The 22,263-nt window shown below is 37.7% G+C and overlaps 1 protein-coding gene and 1 non-coding gene across 4 annotated transcripts in view; both read right to left on the bottom strand.

Moving 5' to 3' along the window:
- Positions 1-22,263, bottom strand: part of LOC100568181 (bifunctional heparan sulfate N-deacetylase/N-sulfotransferase 3) — a 109,839-nt gene that overhangs the window by 48,602 nt on the left and 38,974 nt on the right. For all 3 annotated transcript variants that reach the window (XM_062983567.1, XM_062983566.1, XM_062983568.1), the window contains exons 3-6: positions 18,461-18,548; positions 14,396-14,550; positions 10,155-10,340; positions 8,027-8,155 (exon numbers count right to left, since the gene is read on the bottom strand). In XM_062983567.1, the coding sequence (XP_062839637.1) occupies positions 8,027-8,155; positions 10,155-10,340; positions 14,396-14,550; positions 18,461-18,548 (558 nt within the window). The remainder of the gene's footprint in view (positions 1-8,026; positions 8,156-10,154; positions 10,341-14,395; positions 14,551-18,460; positions 18,549-22,263) is intronic.
- Positions 20,347-20,449, bottom strand: LOC134299814 (U6 spliceosomal RNA). The gene has a single exon (XR_010007058.1). It is a non-coding gene; the product is annotated as a U6 spliceosomal RNA (small nuclear RNA).

Below are 22,263 nucleotides of genomic sequence, written 5' to 3'. Positions count from 1 at the left end.
CATGGGCTGGATGCAGCCCTCCAAGGTCATTTACTCAGCCCCTGCCCTAAACTTTAGACTTAGGGTTGCCCTGAGTCTGTAATGACAACAACAATCCTGTTTAACTTGACTATCTCATCAGCCAAAAGCAGGCCCACGCCTCCCATTGAAATACTGATATGTTGAGTAAAATTATTCTTCAGTTTAAATATTGTATTCTTTTTTGAATTTTTGTACAATGTGCATAGGAATTTCAAACTGTTAATATTTTTCAAACTATAGTTGTCCCCTCAACAGTCTGAGGGTCCATGAACTGGCCCTTGTTTTAAAAAGTTTGAGGACCCCTGACTTAAAGCATAAGAAACATCTCTCCAAACAATATATAGTACTATCAGTCAAGCCAGTGAATACCAAAAGGGACCCTGAAGGAGTTTGATGTGGTATTAAGGAGAAGAGACACTTGTTGCCTCAAGCAACAATTTTCTGTGCTGTGAAAGACTGTAAAGCTGTATGTTATTTAATTGCAGTTGTCGCTGAAGATATGTTGACTTTTTGCATCCAAATATCTTGGACCATAACTGCGAGCTAGATTCATGGGCTCAGAAGAGTTGCAATGAAGGTTTGCCAAGATGTGTATAGCTTTGTTAGAAATGCCTTCTCTGTTGCTTTGGTCATTTGCGTGAGTTTTAATCATATATCGTATCATGTATTTGTATGACTTCTTTGACTCCCAAGAATTATGGAATTAATATTCAAAATGCATTTTGCAGTAAGAAAGCCACAGTCACTGGCTGCTGCTCCTACTAATATTTTTGACTGATGTATCCCAGTGGCAGTGTAGGTTTTTCAGTGTTTTCTGGATATGGTTGGCACGACTGGCTTCTTCCCAAAATAGCAGGCGGCCTAATTAAAAACATAGTTGCTGGTTCATTTCCTCCAGCTGTGGCTGTTTCTGAACAACAGATTGGTTCTGCAAAGCAGTTTGCATTCCTTCCCAGCAATAGAAACTCATCAGGATACCCTAATCCAGGATCCCATGGAAACATTAACCTTTTCTGGAACTTTTCTTTACCTTGTAAGCAGATTTTGAGAACAAGGTGTTAGCGATTATCAGGTTCATATGTGTAATCAGTCTAAATCATGAGAAAAAATTATGGTCATTGAGAACCATTGGGATGGTTTCCTCTATTGCATATAGACAGACACTATTATCACAAATTAGCATTTTAACTCCATTAAATACCATTATAACAAAATACCAATTTATTCTTAAAAATTACTCTTATTGCAAAAATTTATTGAAATAAGAGTTATTTTAACAAAATAACTTGCATTTAAAAAGTTAGTATTCAATAATATTGTCAGCTTCCTCTTGGCAACGTGTGCTACAAGACTAAGTCAACAAGTATGTAAATCAAATTGTTTCACTGAGTCTCATCTAACTGAGATTAATGTGATTAATTTAAAACTCATATTTTAATACTATTTTAGCAAGATGTCCTCCAATATGATTTCTTTCAATAATATTTCCTTCCAATATTCACATCAAAACCAGGGGCTTCTAGGAAGATCTCCTACAACTGTAACATTTTGGTGTTAGATATGGACAATTAGCATATTTTGAAAAACAATTGCCTATGTATGGCCTTGATAATCTGATCCATAATTTGGTTGTGCTCAAAACATGTTAAAATCAGTTAAATGAAGGATTGAGTGACAGTATCTAAAAATGAAGGTACAGTAGAGTCTCACTTATCCAAGCTAAACGGGCCGGCAGAACCTTGGATAAGCGAATATCTTGGATAATAAGGAGGAATTAAGGAAAAGCCTATTAAACATCAAATTAGGTTAAGATTTTACAAATTAAGCACCAAAGCATCATGTTATACAACAAATTTGACAGAAAAAGCAGTTCAATATGCAGGAATGTTATGTTGTAATTACTGTATTTACGAATTTAGCACCAAAATATCACGATATATTGAAAACATTGACTACAAAAATGGCTTGGATAATCCAGAAACATGGATAAGCGAGGCTTGGATAAGTGAGACTCTACTGTATCTTCAAGTAAAGACAGCTACTTCTGAATGTGGCTCACAGAACACAGTTTGAAAATATTTGAGCTTGATGGTAATAAAGTATGAGGACTGTCACTGCTTAGGATAGACTAAATAGCTTGGGTCATTGAGAGCAACTTCAAACACATGTTGATACATTCTATATATATTTAGTATAAACAGAGATTGGCACACAAAAGAAAGAATGTGCATTTGCAGTAGCTCAGGTAGAATGTCTGTGTCCATGATATGGAATAGAGATGACAAAAAAAGAACCACAAGTATCTTTGCCTAGGTTTACAGGCAGGTATTTCTCTATGTTGAACTCAGCCCTTGGGTGTAATTGCTCTTCTACAGGCTCAGAGAGACTGATAATGTCTTCCTGTCATGTTTTGTTAGGAAGACTTACAAAACAAATAGACTACTGAACTGCAGTTCTCTATCTGCTTACATCAGGTTGGAAACATAAATGTTTAGTTTCTTCATCTTTCACAATATGTCCTTAGGAGATTATTAGCATTAGGAGAGTGAACCATTGAATAGAAATATGATTCTGGTGGTCTCAAATGGTATTTTTAAAATCCTTGCAAAAATATGACATGAAAGTATGATTCAGCTAGCCAAGAATACTTATTTCAAATGATTACAAACAAAAAACTCTTCAATGAAAGGGGAGGGGTACAATTTTTGTCAATTTCCCATTCCCACTGCAACCCCCTGGATTGTCCCCATTTGTTCTGCAAAAAACCCAGAAAAATATTTCAATTGAGTTTGATTCATCAGAAGTATTGGTTCAATCTTGTGCCTTTCCAATAAAATACAGAGCAAGTTAATGTAATATAATTTTGGTATACATTTGGTGTACACAAGTAAAAGGCAAAGGAATATATTGTGGACTCCAATGCAACATAATCTAAGAATTGTTAATCTAACATTAATTTTCCAATCAGCTACTTAAAAGACCTAGAATCCTAAGTTTGGATGAATATTTGTTTAAGTTATTGCTGGTTACTTTAATGTGACTACATTCTCCAGGACTTTCTTCCTCATGTGTGCAATATCTTTTTGAATGCCTCTTTACAATTCACTGCATAATTTCAAGAAATAGCTGCAATAAACACATTTATAGTGTCCCTTTAATGATGCATTAAGACAAGGTCAGTTACTTGTCATTTGTTATTTGGTGCTTGCTCACACACCAGAGAGAAGCAGGGAAAGCATTTCTCATTGTGTTTGCCACTGGCTATTCCAAATGCTTTAAGACCAACATTGCATTTGTATAAATAACTTTTAAGAAACGTATAGCATACTATAGGACACAAGTGTCAAATGGAAGGTTCATGGGCTGAATTCAGCCCACCGTGTCATTTTATGTAACTCACATGGCTTTCAATGCCAGGGCAATATAGGTACATTTATACAGTTTTACAATTACGAATGGTCCTTTGAAGGCTGATGTGGCCCTCAATAAAAATGAGTTCAACTCCCCTGCTATAGGAGTTCATTCAGTGAGGTGAATTCCATCCTAAGGACCAATATATGTAATTAGAAAAATGGTACAGATCACGGTTGGACCTGTTTTTAACCAGATGAAGCAGCCACCCCATGCAGTATATGGTGTTGGAGGTGCTACAAGAGAAAACAAAGTACTACGGAGAATATGCTGCATTTTCTAGTAGCCTGTTTCCATCAGATGCAGTGGACAATAGTTATTTTTTAAAAAAAGATTGAACTTGAGTCCAGATTTTGTACATGCAAGAGATGAAGGACCATCTTTTTTTGAGTCCTCCCTTGAATTGGTATCTGCCCGCCAAAATTTCACAGATGAAACCTGGAATCCCTTGGCCACGTTACATCAGCATATAGTCAAAATAGCAAAAGTTATTAATTAGGAAAAACACTACTTGCAGCAACAGTTTGCCTGAGCCTATTGTGGAGGGCAAGATTCCACCCAACTCCTCTTCTCTCGATTGAGTTGAGTGTAAACTACTTTTGCACTTAGAACTTGAGTCTGAAGGGGCTGAAGTTGAGTACTAAGCTTGTGCATTTCAGGTGAATTGCTATCCATTTCTGCTTGATGGATACTGGAAATCCCCCATATCCATTTTCCAGTGCCTCCCAAATGGGCGTTTTCATTCTGCATCTGAAAAAAGTGGCTCTTTTTGGCCCATTAGTGGCAATGGGGAACTTATGGGGCTCCCCTTTCTCTGGGAGACCTTCTTTTATTCCCTTCAAGGAAACCTGGATGTCAGCAATGAGGTTAAGAAAGCATCCAATCCAGCCCATTATTTGGGGGGGGGGGACTTCCTATAGGCTCCCCTTCCATATACTTCATTAACACCCTGGATTTAAAAAAGCATCAGAGTTACCACTCTCTGGATTCTTTCTCTTCTGTTTGTAGAGGAGGAGATGGTTTAATGCTTCTTAAAGCTGTTATACTCTAGAGGAGAGTCAGGTGTGCGCCTTTCTTTCCAGGGCCAGCACCAGCAGCACACCATACATCTTTCCAACTTGGGCATTTGAAGGAGCTATCCTCCCTGGACTACCTTACAAAATCATGTCTCCCTATTGTCTACAAGGCTGAAATCTCCTTTCTGCTTGGAGTTTTGCTTCCTTAAAGCTGTTTCTACTTTCTACTCTAGAGGAGAGGTAGGCTTCTCTTTTTGTTTATTGGGATTACTATTAATAGTCATTATTATTAACTTTTAGAAGTATTTTATGAAGGAGAAGAAGGGAAGGAGAAAAATAAGCTAAAAGGAGACCACCTGTGGGAGCCCGAGATCAACTCCCACTTGCTTTAGTTGTGGGTGGATTTTTGTACTGGGAAGGTTGTTATGAGTTCCTGGAGGTACCAGAGGTACCGAAAGAAACAGAATCTGCATACAACTCTATTGAGTACAAAGTAAGAACTGGGAAGAGGAGAGAGAAACTGGGACATTTTAAGTTGTTGTTGGAAAAGTAGGATGATGAAAGATCTCCTGACAATTCAGGACAGTTAGAGGATAGGTTCAGTACTATCACTCAAATGGTTCACTGTACTACTGACAATTGCGAATAGCTGTCAACGGAACATTAAAACAAGAAGCAGGTGGGCTGAAATACAGCCAGCTCTCTACGTCCAGGGGTTCAATCATACACGTATTAAAAACAGTTTAAAAAAAACCATTCCAAAAATCATGCATAAAAGCGTATGAATAAGCAAGAAGACAATTTGAGATTGTCCACATTATGTAACTTTGCATTCACTGCCCTGAACGTTTTCAGCATGTCCACTTCCCCAAGGATTTGGAGTTTTTTATGACATTAGAGAGCTACAGAATGGGCCCTGTCACAATGATTTAGAAGCCTTCTAGAAGTTGAGAAGCAACAAAATATGCCATAACCTATGACATTTTGGATTCACAGAAGGGACTACTGCAGCAAAAATTAGTTTGCTTCACTGAGGTTTCACATCCTTGTTTTCTTTGCGTGGTAGTAGTGGGTAGCCCTAAGGAAAGAAGCAAAAAAAAAAAAAAAACCAGCAGGAAGATCTGCTGAAAGGCAGAAAAATTCTTGTTATGGATCAGTAAGCAAGCTCTGTCACAAAAAAGATACCACAGTACTGTCAAAATGGAAAACCATCAGTAGCAATAATAGTGTACTGACTTCAAAATGGAAAAAAATGAGACAGTAGTCAGTCATGTTTGGAAGCAATACAATGTGAAGTAAGTTGCCACCTGAGGTATCAAATTTAGTCATAAAAATAAATAGTAATTGAGAATTCTAGCAAAATGGGTATCATTTATTTTCAGGTGAAATTTTAAAATGTACACACCTCAAATAGTCTGTGCCTTGGGATATACAGATGATATATTTGTGAACATGAAAAAACATAAGGCACTCAGGAGAAAAATGAAAACAATCCCTCTTCTTTTTGGTATCTAAACACTGGTTTCTAAACACTCTACATGATATTAAGGGGGAAATGAAGTTAATAAAAGTAAAAATGGTAATGGTGTCTTCACTCTTTGAAGATAATGCAAAATGGAATAGTCTCCTGCAAGCAAAGCCAAGAGTGAAAGAAATACCAGTATTCAAGAGAAACTACCAGAAAGGCTGAAATTGATAGCATAAGATTTCATTTACTATGTCAGTAATTAAAATGATATTTGCTTTACTTAGTGATGAGGAATATTTGGCCTTTTAGATGAACTAGAATACAGCTCCTACAGTCCCTTACCATTTGCCACGCAGGATAGGACCAATTGAAGTTGTATGGCCAAAATATCCAAAATGCTAAAGTTTTTTTTTAATTCTCAACTTAATGTTTAGTTTGGTATCGTGGAAAAGGCCCATAACTTGATGAGATAAGAGGAAGGTCTATGTTGACTTAAATCAAAATAGTCTTGATAATTCCTGACAAGCATAGAAAGACACATAATTTATCCCATTAAAGATGCTAAACTCCTCTTTAAAGAATAAAAATTACAGGGATACACTTCTTATTTTCAACCCTAAACAACCTCAAGGCAACAGAATTTGTCTGACTTCAGGAGCCAAGCAGGGTTTAGCCATGGTTAGCATATGTATAGGAGACCGCCAACAAACACCAAGTACTGTATTGTATATTTCAGATGAAGGAATTAGCAAAATCATCTCTGAGAATTCCTTGTGTAAGAAAACATATGAAAGACATAGATTTGCCATAAATCAACAGGCAACTTGAAGGCACACACATAGCCTTGCTATTTTCCAATGGATATCAACTTAAGGCAGTGGTTCTAAACCTGGGGTCCCAGTTTACTAGTTGTTAGGATTTTTGGGAGTTGAAGGCCAAAAACATCTGGGGACTCCAGGTTGAGAACCACTGACTTAAGGGATCAAGAATGTGTGGTCCTTCTGACATCATTAGACTGCAACTTCTTTTATCCCTAATTAGCAGAGATGGTAGGAACTGTAGTCCAACCACAGATTGAAGGCTACACATTCCCCATCCTTTATCTAAGTCAGTAGTTCTCAACCCAGGTGTTTTGGCTTACAACTCCCAGAAATCCCAGCCAGTTTACCAGCTGTTAGAATTTCTGGGAGTTGAAGGCCAAAACATCTGGGGACCCACAGGTTGAGAACCACTGGTCTAAGTGACTACAATAGCTATTAGATTTGCAAGAATACACACTTTTTGGGAATGGGAACCACTGAATTCAGTAGGACTGATGATGCATTAGCTGACATGCATAGGACTGAAGTGTATGAGCATTTGCGGCTGTAGATCTCACCCTCAGCAGCAGCCTACAGATGTGCAGCTCTTCTTTAAAATATATAGCGTGTTATGAACTTTCAATGCTCCTTATGCAGTCTGACACAGTTTATTCATTCTATATGCTTTATGAACACAATGAGCTTTGATGCCAGGGTAATTTTATAGCTGCTATCAAATTACTGTTCAGCCAGTAATGCAAACCAATTTCACATATATGCACACACATTAGAGGGAACTAGATGAGCTACTTTAGCACACAAATTCTTATACTTCCAATAAATATTAGGTTTTCTTCACCTAGAGAAAACCTAGAATGCCTGGGGAAAATTGAGCAAATGTAAATTGTTGTGCCATATTAGACATTCACATATGGTACTCTGGCTATTTTTCAGCACAGAATGTAAAATATTCTACCTGAACATTAGGAAGAACTTCCTCACTGTGAGAGCTGTTTGGCAGTGGGACTCTCTATCCCAGAATGTGGTGGAGGCTCTTTCTTTGCATTGAAAACATTGACTACATTGAAATGCATTGAAAACATTGACTACAAAAATGCATTGGATAATCCAGAACATTGGATAAGTGCGACTCTACTGTATTAAGTTTAAGATATATACACAGTTTTTGTAAGATGTTTCTCAACATGTCCGTAAACATATCAACAATGTTAAATCAACAACTCCCTAAAATCCTGATCCCTAGTAGAATAGTTGATTAATTATTATTGTAAAATATTTGAATTACTTACTGGATTGAGAACAACTGTGAAGAACAATTCCCCGCCCTGTATACTTTTGTTTAATTCTTTTGGACCACCTGGGTATTCCTTGTAAAAAATGGTGTGTGTAAAAAGACCACAAGTTTGTCGAGGAAGGACCTGTACAAAGACAAAATAACAAGTCAATAAAAAGGAGTACACATAGAAAGAGACCCATCCAAGACTATAGAATGTAAGCATTTGGTTTTCCAGATGTTGAGTGCTGTAGCTGTGAACCGCCTTAGTTGGCATACCCAAGAAGGAATTTTGGGAATTGTAATTGAACATCAACATCTGGAGAATCACACGATTTCTATCCTTGGAAATTGGCCCAGAAAATGCAAGTACAGTAGAGTCTCGCTTATCCAACCTTAGGTCATCCAACATTTTGTATTATCCAACGCAGTCTGTCTTTCAGTAGTTAACGTTTTTGTAGTCAATGTTTTCAATACATTGAGATGCTTGGGTGCTAAATTCGTAAATACAGTAATTACTACATAATGTTACCGTATATTGAACTGCTTTTTCTTTCGATTTGTTGTAAAACATGATGTTTTGGTGCTTAATTTGTAAAATCATAAAGTAATTTGGTGTTTAATAGTCTTTTCCTTAATTCCTCCTTATTATCCAACATTTTTGCTTATCCAATGTTCTGCCGGCCCGTTTATGTTGGATAAGCAAGACTCTGCTGTACCTTGAAGTCACAGTAATTGTGATGCAAGAGAAAGAAGCATGTGTTTTAACTTTCCCACTGTGAGACCTAAATATATCTAATATGGCTGATTTATGCTTCATTTCATTTTATGCACAAAAACACATTGACTGAAGTCAGTCATCATAGTGCTAGGGTGCTCCCTCAAATAAAAAAAGTATCATCAAAACAGAAGACAAGAGGAGGAGACTGGTTTGCATAAAACGTATATGTATACACTATACATACACACTATACATTGAGCATTCCAAACTCCTCCAAACTTCATTATTGTTTTATATACACCTTATATACATAGCCTGGAAGTAATTTTATACAATATTTTTAATAATGTTGTGCATGAAACAAAGTTTGTGTACCATCTGAAAGCAAAGGTATTGCTATCTCATGATGATTTTGGAATTTTTCAGGTTTCAGAATTCTGGATAAGGGATGTTCAACTTGTACTCAAAAGGAGCAGTTACAAAATTACTAAGAAACATCAAAGGCCTGTTTCTCATTGCCTCCAGCTATATCCCGCAGCCATGAGGCACAGAAAAGATTATTTGCAGTTGATCTCAGAGCACGGCCAGGTTCATCAGGGAGTAGACAGTTCTTAAATTCACACTGCTTTGCCCTTAGGAGCTTAAGGTTTAATAATAGCTCCTTGAACAGAGTCCAGTAACAAACAAATGACAAAAAAGTGGATGGCATAAAGTGAAAATTATATGTTTGGTCTCATGGATACCAGTTAAAATACTAACAGCTGCCTTCTGGACTGGCTTAAGTTTCCAGACCTGAATATGATATAATAAGAATAATAATAATAGTGGACTTGGAGCGGCTTACAGAGCAGTTGTAATGTAACAATACACACAGTGCAATAAAATACAAACACATCAAAACTAAAGGTTAAAAAAATTACATCATCAATATATAAAATAATAACACAATGAAATTAATCAATCCTAAAATAAATATCGATAAAACACAATGATAATTATGGACATAAAATAAATAGCAACCAACCAATCATATAAAGTGCTTTCAGTGAAGAAATTGTTAAACCTTTTGGGGTCTATACCTATTGAAAAGCTTGAGTAAAGAGCCAAGTTTTTAGGTTAGACCGAAAACATTGGAGGGTGGAGGCTAATTTAATTACCCTGGGGGGGTATTCCAGAGGTGGGGGGCCATCACCAAAAAGGCCCCCTCCCCACTAACCGTACTTGTGACGGCAGTGGGACCGAGAGGAGGAACCCCCGGCAGACCCCAGAGCCCGCCCTCTGAGTAACCAAGAACAGCTCTTCAAACAATGTCAATGTTTGGGATATACAACTTCTATAACATCTTTTCTATTCCTTTGAGATTATTAACAAGTAACCAAGAACATAATCAGAACCATCAGAATGAGAACAGGAAATAGCTCACCATAATGTTTTTGTGGATGAAGCCTTTTCTATATCGTGCAGGTTTCAGATGTGGGTACTCTTCAGTACTTGTGATTTTAATATTCCAGACTTTTTTCCAGGCATCATAAAGTTGAACATGAACAGGATAGACACCCGAGTGGTGTGGAGCCACAGCATATCCCATATCGGTTGGAATGCCGTGCTCCTAAACCAAGACATAACCAGATTAGAAGACTAGGCAATCTACAAACATCCTCATTATGCATATATTTGAACAAGTATAATAATGATGCTTTTCACATGTCAAAAACTATAGGCAGCCATATTTGCTAGGTTACAAAAACTCCAGAAGCAACAGAAGCAAACCGTACTTTTATAAGGATTAAGAAATAGTGATAAATAATCACCAATCTTTCTTTCTTTTTCTCTTTCTGGTGGTGCTGTTGTGCAACTAAACACACTTTTTCCCTATGTGTACATGGGATGAAATCATATTTCACTATGAGGAAGGGAGGGTCATTCAAAGAGTATCTAGCCCTAATCCCCCTCTGATGCAAGCAAGTATATATCTAGAAGCATTTCTTCAATCATTAATTATGCAATACGTAACAACTGAAATTTCTGATTAACATGTACACAATTTGTCAAAGAATTATCAGAACCCGTTGTAATGTATTAGTGTGAAGCTCTTTTTCCTGCTTTACTACAGGTATGGGAATCTTGTGGCCCTATAGATTACAACTCTCAACTTTCATCACTACTAGGGTAATGGGTGTTGCAGTGCCCATGATTCCCATACCTGTTGTCATTTAAATATCTTAACTCAATCCCTGTAAGGCTAGAGTGTTTCTGAAATTGAAAATATAGCAGGTTGAGTTTTAGTGAATTATTATGCCAATTAATTAGAAGGTGAATGCCTTGCCTCAACTTTGATTTCCCAGTATTCTTGCTTATATGATGAATCTGCATAAGACCAAGTACTTCTTTTGGCATGTTTTTTTCAATGGGAGGGATGAAGGAGCAGACATAGATGACCATTATTTGAAACTGGGCAAGAAACACTTGTATCAGGCCCCTTCTTATCTGCTTTGAACTGGATTATATGGCAGTGTAGACTCATAATCCAGTTCAAAGCAGATAATGTGGATTATCTGATTTGATAATCTGGATTACATGGCAGTGTAGAAGGGGCATCAGGCTAGATCTCCCCCCTTCCCCCAATATTCTTGTATTCCTATTGGTTTCTATTGGAAAAATCTATCTATTAAAGTGCAAATAACCCTCTCAGAATAACTTGTTAATTTAAAAAGACTTACAAGGCTTATTTTAAAACAGCGGGTGAATGCCTTCATGGTAGCAAACCTTTTATTCCTCTCCAGATTTGAAATCTCTCTCCATCCCTAAGCCTCATAGTTTAAAGCTTAAAATGAAGGTTCCTCTGTGATTTTGAGTCTCTCCTTTTTATTTTACTAAATCCAATTTAGGTCTCCTTTGGTGATGCTTATCTCCATAAGTAATGTAATTTCTCAATTCTATTTCAAAGTTAAATTCCCAGAGTCTACTTACTGGCACTGAACACTTCTGATCAAGAAAACTGGTTCAGAATTCTTAATATAATATTGGGGCAAATTCAACTGTTAGTCCCAACTCAAATGGACCCACTGTGTCAATGATAAATCAACATGTATGCCGGTTCAACCTTTTCAACAGATTTATTCTACATGCAAGAAGGGTAGGGCAGTGAGACTGAATGGCTCACTAGAAGAAGTCAAACCCCATTTTAAAATAAACCCTGGAATTTTCTTTCAACACCCCCTTCCTCCTCCTGACAAGGAACCAGTTTTATTGTTGTGTCCAGGAGTGCCATCCATCATTAACTTTCTTGTTAACTCTACTGAATGAAGGCCCTGACCAACCATCCCACATTTCCCAATATGAGGCACTGTGCAGTTTCAAGAGATGTTGAGCAATCCTGTCTGGATTTGAAAGAGGGAAAGTGTCTATTTGATTGGGCTTTGTCCCATCTGCAGTTCCATTGTTTTTATCTTCCCAGACCATCTAAGAGCCATTATGAGTACCCAGAGGGTGATAGGCTAATGTAATGAGGTTCATAGACTCCTTCCTCAAGCACCTGCTTCCTTGTCTCTGAAATTGATGGACTCTTCTTTACATTGGAGGGTGATTAAATCCATGTGTGTCTTTAGCTGGATCTACACTGCTCTATATCCCAGGGCCTGATTCTTGATTATCTGCTTTGAACTTTATTATATGTATCTACACTGCCGAATAATCTGGGATAAGCAGGGGCCGGGCTGTGGCGCAGGCTGGTTAGCAGCCAGCTGCAGTAAATCACTCTGACCAAGTGGTCATGTGTTCGTGGCCAGCCCGTGTCGGGGTGAGCACCCAACAATTAAAATAAAATATAGCCCCTGCTTGTTGTTGACCTAAGCAACCCGAAAGATAGTTGCATCTATCAAGTAGGAAATTTAGGTACCACTTATATGTGGGGAGGCTAATTTACGGCACCATAAAAATCATCCAGCCGCCATTGGAATGAGGAAGTGCCGTCGCAGTGGATGATGAAGCAGCTGCTCCCCCTGTGGCCGGAATCAAGCATACGCCCAAAAAGCTGGAAGCTGGAGAAGGTTTAAATTGCCTCTGCGTCTGTCCCAGTCTCTGTTTTGTTATATGGCATTGAATGTTTGCCTTATATATGTCAATGTGATCTGCCCTGAGTCCTCTTTGGGGTGAGAAGGGCAGAATATAAATACTGTAAAAATAAATAAATAATAATAATATGGGATTAGATCCTGGGATATAGGGCAGTGTATATCCAGCCTTAGTATTTCAGTGCACCCGTTCTACCCTCTTTAGATTGGTTAGGAGTAGAGTTGTTTTTTAAATTCCCCTCTTTTTTATATGAAACAGTTTGTTTTGAACACCGGCTGTTCAATTGGGTTTCTCTTTCTATGCAATAATTGCTACCACCCCTACAAAACAACTTGTCCTTGACCTGATTTTCCCCCACCTGCCTTTGGAGCTATTCTGACTAATTATCAATTTCTAAAACCTTTAACCTGCAGAAAGTTTGCACCTGAGATAGCTTTTTTCCCAAATGAACCAACTCAGTATACTTCTCTTATCAGTAGTATATCAAAATAATAGTAGCAATATACCCCTAAACAGGGCTATGGATTTACATGATGGTGGACAAATTGTCTTTCCAGATGTTGGTGAATTAAAATTTCTGATGGATCCAGAATACCCTCTTTCAGTATCTTTTCATGGGTCCATTTGGGACGACTGGGATGGGTTTAAGGGTGCTACTAGTGGAGCTTTTTTCAGCATAAGTAACTCTTTATTGAAAAATATTAGTATATTTATATTTTGTATTAATATTTACTGCAATTATACTCTGTGTCCCTTGAACAGTTATAGCAGAATCTAGTTTTGAAAGGAATCATGGTGACAAATTTAAGGATGAATCATCACTTATAAAGTACAACACTCTACGGGAAAACATTTTGGGAATTTTAAAAACCTGTTTGAGACAAGCTTCTAATTTGTACTGTAGTCTTTTCATTTGTTCATAGATGACAGCAAAGTTTAGCTTTTCAGGCCATAATAGTGTTTGATATCTCTAATTTGTGATATTATATAAATTAGAAGGCTAACAGAAATGTCAGATGTGGGGAAAGGAAAATGCCATTTTGGCATTTTTTGATGTATTATCATACTACAAATGCTTTTCAAAAGCCTATAATACAATAACAGACAATGTACTTTTATTTAAAATATAACGTTATAAGGGAAAGCAACGTTTTCTGGCTAGAATGTAAATAGCCTATGAATATTACCTCCAAATCAATATTATTGATGGCTAGTTCAGTTCTGTCATGGACTTTAATCTTGTCAGAACCATTTTTGAGCTGGAAACACATGGTTTTTAAGGAGTAGCACTTTCCTTGTTATCACTGGTGCATTCAAACCATCTGATTGGCCAAGGTCAACCATCTAAACTAGATACAGGACTCTCACTGCATGCTGACAACTGGTCTGAATTGGAGACAATATCAATTCTGTGATTTGATTTATCTAGTAGCATTATATGATCATGAGTTGAGAACAAAAGTCCTGATTGTTGATGAATTTCAGTACATGCTCATAAAAGTAAGGCAAAGCAATAAATTTACGAGGTCAGGAAAAAAAAACAGGACACAAAAAACACCCAGGAAAACCACACTACATGCATATACTTACTAAGGCAAATTTTTTGTTGAGAATCATTTGCTCCACCAATGATGATTCATTGTGGAAGAGATGAGGCTGCATGTGGCTCCACATGTGAGGAAACCACCAGAATTCATCCACAGACCCCAGCAACAGGTCATCACCTTCATCTTCTTCTGCAGTTCCTGCAGAAATAAACCAATAAAGTATCATCACATTTTAGTTTTGAAATCATTGTTACAATAATTAAGAGAAGCATTAGTGCCATCTAACTGTGTTGCCCAAGAACGACAAAATAGAACCACTATTCTATAGCTAGAAGTCAAACAGACCACTATTTCTAATGAATTTCTTTGACTATCTTTCATGGAGCATCATGGTGTTGGCATGGAAAGGGACTAAAGCGTTGTGAGTGTGTCTTGAGCTAACATGTGATTATACATCCTCCCCAGTGGGCTTTGGCCTGAAATATCAGACATCCTGAAGGCCAGTCCATTGAGGCATAGAATCATAGAATCATAGAGTTGGAAGAGACTTCACAGGCCATCCAGTCCAACCCCCTGCCAAGAAGCAGGAAAATCACATTCAAAGCACCCCTGACAGATGGCCATTGGCCATCTATCCTCTGCTTAAAAGCCTCCAAAGAAGGAGCCTCCACCACACTCCAGGGCAGAGAGTTCCACTGCTGAACAGCTCTCACAGTGAGGAAGTTCTTCCTAATGTTCAGGTGGAATCTCCTTTCCTGTACTTTCCTGTAGCATACTTCCACAAATACACTACAGTCTTGGTTCATTGGTTGGACTGGCTTCCTATTGCTTTTAGGACATATTTAGAGGTGTTCTTTGTCATGTGTCATGCCCCAAACATCATAGGTACTATTATTTCTGTGTCATTCTGTAAGATCCAACTGTAAGCATCCTTTTAATTATAATCAATATTTTAACATCTAGAACACAGTCATAGGCATTGTAGTAACTGCTCCACATAATTTAAAATTATTTAAAATATTTTAAAGAGTTTTTAACTGTTAAGACCGTTCTGAGGCATATACAGAGGAGGGGGGAAATAAAGCATAACTTACATGTGATCAGATGAACACAAGTGTCTACAAATTCATGTGATTTAATTCTGCATGAGCTTTGACCGTACTCCAGCAAAATGTGTTCTGGAAAGTTTCTAAAATTTCTCCTCAGCTTTTAATAACCAAACATTGTCTTAATGGAGTGAATAGTTGTATCTGTTTTGTTTTGTGTTTTTAAAATTGCAGTGGTCATACAAATCTATCTCTCCCCCCCTCTCTCCATCTCATGTTTCTGATTTTTAAGATCATGTTACAATATCCTGATTTATGTGGCTTTGCATATGCAGTCTCATATGTTCAACTTCTATCTTTCCATTGCTTTTTATTGCTATTGCTCTGTTAATCATTTTGCTCTCCATGCTTTCCCCTTCTCTTTCAGTCTGAGAGAAGCAAGTAATTTGAGCAAAGAAACAACATTTCGGGCAGCTGAAATGATGCAGCGGCCTGCCTGGGATCATTAGATTTTAGGAGTACATTAAAACCAATGACTTTGTAGTTGAACAATATGGTCATTTCAGGGGTGAGCCAACATAAAGAGATTCATTATGTAGATGCACTGCTTTCTCATGCCATCAGGGAGCCTTGGATCTTGTTCACACTGCAGCAACAACCCAAATTAACTTTTTCTTTCCCCGCTTCTTAGAATAGCTATTGGGCAAACTGTTGCTGATGGTGATAATATGCAAAGTGGATACATTAGCAGTTTTTGCACAATTCAATATTAACATTTGGGTAAATAAGTAATAGTTTAAAGTCTATCTACATAATGCAGCTAGTAGTTTCACACCACTTAAGCTTCCACGATTCTACCCTATGGAATCCTGGGATTTATAGTTTTTTGAGTAGTGCTTAGAATTCTTTGCTACAGAGTTTTAGTGCAGTGGTTCTCAATCATTGTTCCTCCAAATATTTTGGATTTCAGTTTTCAGAATGTTGACCGTCAGCCAAGCTGGCAGGGCTTCTGGGAAGAGAAGTACAAACACCTCAAGATCTCCATAATTATACAGCAGACAGAACTTATCTCCAATTCTTCATATCCCATGTCTCACAGGATGAAGTAATTGCCGTTAATGACATCAAATAACTGTTACTTTGTAGTGTAGATAGATCACTGTCTTAACCAGGACTTAAACATTTTCCATGTGTGAACTCTTTCCATTAAAGAAATTTTAATGTGACCCCAGGTATATAAAACAGGTATATAAATCAAACATTTACTAAAAAATAAATCAGTATTTGCAAGGCTTGCTAAACAGAATGATTTTCCTTTTTGTGAAGTACAGTTGAAGCATTTTCTGCAGATTTCACTGTAAGCACAGCATGTTGTTGCTAACAGATTTGTGTTGGCACCCAGAAACCTTTTACTGCAGCCAAATTTTTTGTGACCCCAACATTGAGCTAAAGGGACCCCATTTGGGGTAGGGACCTACAGTTTAAGAAGCAGTGGTATATACCACATATGGCCACAAATCTTCAGAAACCAATATCCCTCTCTTTTCCAATCATCTTGCATCACTTTTTACCTTTTGTTCTGCTTCTCTTCATTACAGAGGCCATTCAGATTTACTTTATATTCATGCCATGGCATTTGTATGTTCATCTACCAGAAAATAATCTTGCCAATTTGATCAGCTGTGAAGCAGTGCTTAAATAAAACAAAATTTACATGAATCCCATTGATTCTGTGTGCCTGCTCTAGTTAGAATTTACTCTAGAATACCAACTGGATTTAGGTTTTAATGTATGCTTTGTTTTCAGTGAAGAAAAGGTGGCTAAAAGGCATTACATTGTTGGAAAACATCATGCTTTTTAAAAACATAGTATGTTTTGTTTTGTTTTTGAAGCAATTTCCAGGTGTATACTTTCAACTGCCATGAGCTCACAATTCTAACAGGAAGAATACTTGCCAAGTTTGGTACCAAATCAGTCTATGATAAAGGAAAATGAATGAGCACAAACATGATGATAAAAGCATATCTATTTCAGCTTATGACAGAATGACATTTCACCAATGGTTACAAAAAAGGGACACACATATTTTACATCATAGTTATGACACTATGTGTACTGGGGGCACACCTAATAAAGCTATTGTGAAAAACAGCAGTTGGCAACAATGCACATACAGTAGAGTCTCACTTATTGAAGCTAAACAGGCCGGCAGAACCTTGGATAAGCGAATATCTTGGATAATAAGGAGAGATTATGGAAAAGCCTATTAAACATCAAATTAAGTTATGATTTTACAAATTAAGCACCAAAACATCATGTTATACAACAAATTTGACAGAAAAAGTAGTTCAATACGCAGTAATGTTATGTTATAATTACTGTATTTACGAATTTAGCGCCAAAATATCATGATACTGTATATTGAAAACATTGACTGCAAAAATGGCTTGGATAATCCAGAAACTTGGATAAGTGAGGCTTGGATAAGTGAGACTCTACTGTATATAGCAAAACGTCTATATTTTCTTTGAACCCAGGTACAAGGACAAACTTTTTAATGTAGTAGTTTCAGTCTCAGCTGGGAATGATTTCTTAATGATTTTGCGAAACAAAGATTTTAGCAGGCAGAAACAGACAACAACACATGTCAAGAATCTGCTGCTTGGGTTGGTTTTTCTAGCTCAATATGATAGTTAGGCACTCATAAAATTACAAGGATCTTAATGAGACAGTAGAACTAACTGCTGTGCCACTGAAATGGTGCATTCTTATATGCAGATATAATGTTGGAAATGCCTGGAATTTCAAAGTCAAGCTACTCACATTGTAAAATTCACAGCATATGGAAGAGGTGATTGATTTTCTAGTTTTATCCTCCTGAAGGGAGATTCCCCCCCCCCCACCCCCCAAGGCTCCAAGAGTTCTTCACTCCCATTTCATTTCATTTCATAGTACAAAAGCTGCTGCAGCAGCAAAATCAATTTTGGTTCCCGTGCATGGCAGGGGTACTCATAGATTGTAACTGTGTTTCCTGGTCGTCCCCCCCCCCCCCTCATTCTTACCTGTGTGGTAAAATTTCCCTGAAAATCCCAGGTTGAAAGTGAAATTTGAGATTTGAGCTCTTAGAAGATTCTGAGTATTAAGCAGAGCCTGAAATAAATATAAATACATATCAGCATGTACATAGTAATGGTATTACTGCAGAAAATGCGATTTCTCCATTTGTTTTTCTTTTCTTTTTTCAAAAATGGTTTGTAGTATTTTTTACTCCAAAACAACAGCAATGCCCCCTTCCCTATTTACTACAGTTTAACCCAAATAGTTGATAACTACATCTATATATATAATAAAAGTGAAATCGGAGTATGTATCAGCGTTTTGATTGGCCTGGCGGAATATGTGCTCGCGTTTTGATTGGCCGCCACTATCCCAGGCCACTGAGACCAACAGGAATGACGGATCTGCACCAAACTTGGCACACTTCATCCCCACGGTGCACTTTATGACCTGCTGCCATTTGGGGGAGGATGGACCACAGATGATGGGATTTGCAGTACTTTCAAACACTTTAACTCCCACAGACTACTGCAATGCTCACCAATGATAGAAATGGACCAAACTTGGCACACAGAACTCCTGTGGACCCCTTTACGTCCTGATGTATATTGGGGCAGGATGGACCAAGGATGATGGTATTTGCAGTACCTTCCCTCACTTCTTGAGACCACAGCAACTGCCACAAATCACACAACTGAACCAAACCAGGCACACATATCCCAAATGACACACTTCACATGCTGCAGCAGTTTGACGGAGGGTGGACCAAGGATTATGGGATTTGCAGTACATTCATCCAATTCACCTCCCACAAACCACTGTGATGCCCATGAATGACAAAACTGTATCAAACTTGACACGCAGGTGCAGGGTAGCCCACTTTACATCCTGGTGCAGTTTGGGGGAAGAGGGACCGTGGATGAGGGGACTTACAATATCTTCAGTCACTTCCTGGGACTACTGTGACCCCCACCAATGACTGATCAAGACCAAACTTGGCACATAGAGCCACCATGGCCCACTCTACATCTTGGTGAGATTTGAAAGAGCTTGGACCTTGGATGATGGGACTTGCAGTATATTCATTCACTTCCTGAGACCACTGTCACCCCCATCAATGTCTCATCAAGACCAAACTTCAAACAGAGAACACCCATGACTCACTCTACACCCAGGTGCAGTTTGGAGGATGATGGACCATGGACGATGGGACTTCCAATACCTTCACTCACTTCCTGAGAGCACCGCGACCCACACAAATGACTGATCAAGACCAAACATGGTACATGGAGCCCTCATGACCTATTCTACATCCTGGCACTGTTTGGAGGGGGATGGACACTGGACGATGGGACTTGCATATGGGAGTTGGAGCTCACCCGCACCCACTGAACCCAGCTGACATTGGATATAGGCTACACTTGGAACACAGGCAAACAAGGCCTTTCTCAAATGACCCGGGCATCGCCGGGTCTCCAAGCTAGTAAAACATAAAAATAATGGAGATACGTTCTCAGGACTAGCCTATGGCCTGAGTGGTATATACCCTCAAGGGGGCAGTATTCTATACTACAGGTTGATTATCCAAATACTTATCCAAAATACTTAAGACTACGAGTGTTTTGCATTTTGGATCCCCCTCCTTGATTTTGAAATATCTACATTTGCAGAAAAAGATAAAATGGATATAGGAGCTATGTCTAAACACATAATTGATTTATTTTTCTATTCTTCTTATTATTATTTTACACTTTCTCTCCATATAGGAGACTCAAAGTGGCTTACATTAAAAGCATTTCAATAAATTTAAAATCTAAAAATAATTAAACATCAATTGTATTAAATAAAAATAAAGTTTACATCCTTTTAACGGATTACAATATATTCAGAGAAAAATAAGGAATGCTTCATAAATTTGCGTGTCATCCTTGTGAAGGGGTCATGCTAATCTTCTCTGTATCATTCCAGTTTTAGTATATGTGCCGAGGAAGCACCTTATACACATAGCCTGAAGATAATTGCATATAATATATTTAATAATTCTCTGTAGGAAACAAAATTGGTATATACTGAACCCTCAGAAAGCAGAACTGTGACTATCTTAGCTACCCATGTGGACAATTTCAGATCTGGGAGTATTTCAAAGATAAGAATTAAGGATAAGGAAGGCTCAAACATGCCACTATCTATTCTGTATGAACCTTTGAATAAGAGTCTCTTATATTTTGTGTAAGGAAAAACTTTGAAGCTAAATATTTTTTCAAGTTTGTTCAGCACCAATTGGAATCTAATCCCTAGAATATGGCTCACTAACCTTGAAAGCATTATATGCCAGCATAAACAATATTGTATGAATTTAATATAGACCTAATATTTGCAGTTAATCAGCCTTATGACCTAAAAGGCCCATTGAATCTCTCTCATGACTTTGTTCTGTGAAGTGTGTCTATCCCAAGGAAGTTGAAAAACAAATAGCTCAGTCCTTTGCATTATTTTCTGGATGTTAAATTCTACTATGCTGAAAGAGACTTAATCCCAGGAAAGTGTGCACAGGACTGGAGTGATTAATGAACACACATTGAAATAGTTCTCAAAGTGTAGTAATCATGGATGGTGATATTTGCTAGGCAATCCTCCTCTAGAAAAAAGACAAATTAGACGTAGTTGATTAAAGGCATTTCTAACCACAATGTCAGGGAGATCAAAGAAGATCCCTAAATTCCACACCTGATCAACAAAAGGAAAGAAGCATTGATTTGATTTGGGTTTATTTGGTTTCAATGCATTTAGCCAGCTAGTATCTCCACCATTACTTCAACATCTTGGTCTAGAACTGGAATTGGATATGGATGTCTGTTTGGTGATACCTTGCTCTGAAGACGTCCGAAAGGATTTCACATACAAATTAAGCAGCAATAGGGCAGAACATAAAGTAGTAAATGTTTTTAGTATGAAGAAAGGGCATTTCCTCTTGCTGTGCTGTAATACCCCACTCCACCCCCCAAATTGGTGACTCAAAACATCAGCAGTGCTATGCTCACTCAATGGAGTTTTACTATTTCTTGTCATATTGTTGTAGCTCAATTAATTCATCTTAAAATTTGCTAAAAATTGCTTGAAATTTGAGGAACGTAGTGGTGATGGTATAAGCGACACCTGAGGAAGAAATCTGTGCTTCCTTTGCAAAGGCAATGATCTAAATACGCTCCACATGGCTTCATCAATCTTCATCAATTCCATGGGGAGCTGCACCTCACTGCCCACATGTAGAAGAGAAATATGCTGAAAACTTTGCATAGCAACATATACCTATTAAATAGCACTTGGAACAGAAATATAAACCAAAGCACAGTTATTTCCACTTGAAACTAGGTGGATAGTTGAGACCTAGACAATTACTTTCTCACAGCTATCATTCAATATTTGACTAAGCTAGTACCTGAAACATGAGGGCACATCTCTTGTCAGTACTCAAGACAGCTGCCAGTCAAATGTAAAGGACCCCAATTAGTTATGTTTTGTGTAAATCCTGATTCCTATTGATGGTACCAACTAGACTAAATGCAATGAATCAATAGTTGATTATATACAATTAACAATTGTATACATTCCATTGATAGAATACTTTTCTCTAATAAGGACTACCAACAGGCTTCTCTTTCCAGATATAAACAACATTTACTAATCTTCCCAATAATCTAGGTTTTGTGAGTTGCAAGAAGCCTTGAAATTTCTATGGGTTGTAAGCCACATGATTTTCATTAAAATCAATGAGTCATGCTGCTAAAATCCAGCACGTCTTTGAAAG

The sequence above is a fragment of the Anolis carolinensis genome, chromosome 5, assembly GCF_035594765.1.
Source record: "Anolis carolinensis isolate JA03-04 chromosome 5, rAnoCar3.1.pri, whole genome shotgun sequence".
NCBI lineage: Eukaryota > Metazoa > Chordata > Lepidosauria > Squamata > Dactyloidae > Anolis > Anolis carolinensis.
Note: the sequence above shows the minus strand (reverse complement) of the source record. Positions and strands in the feature narration are given on the sequence as shown.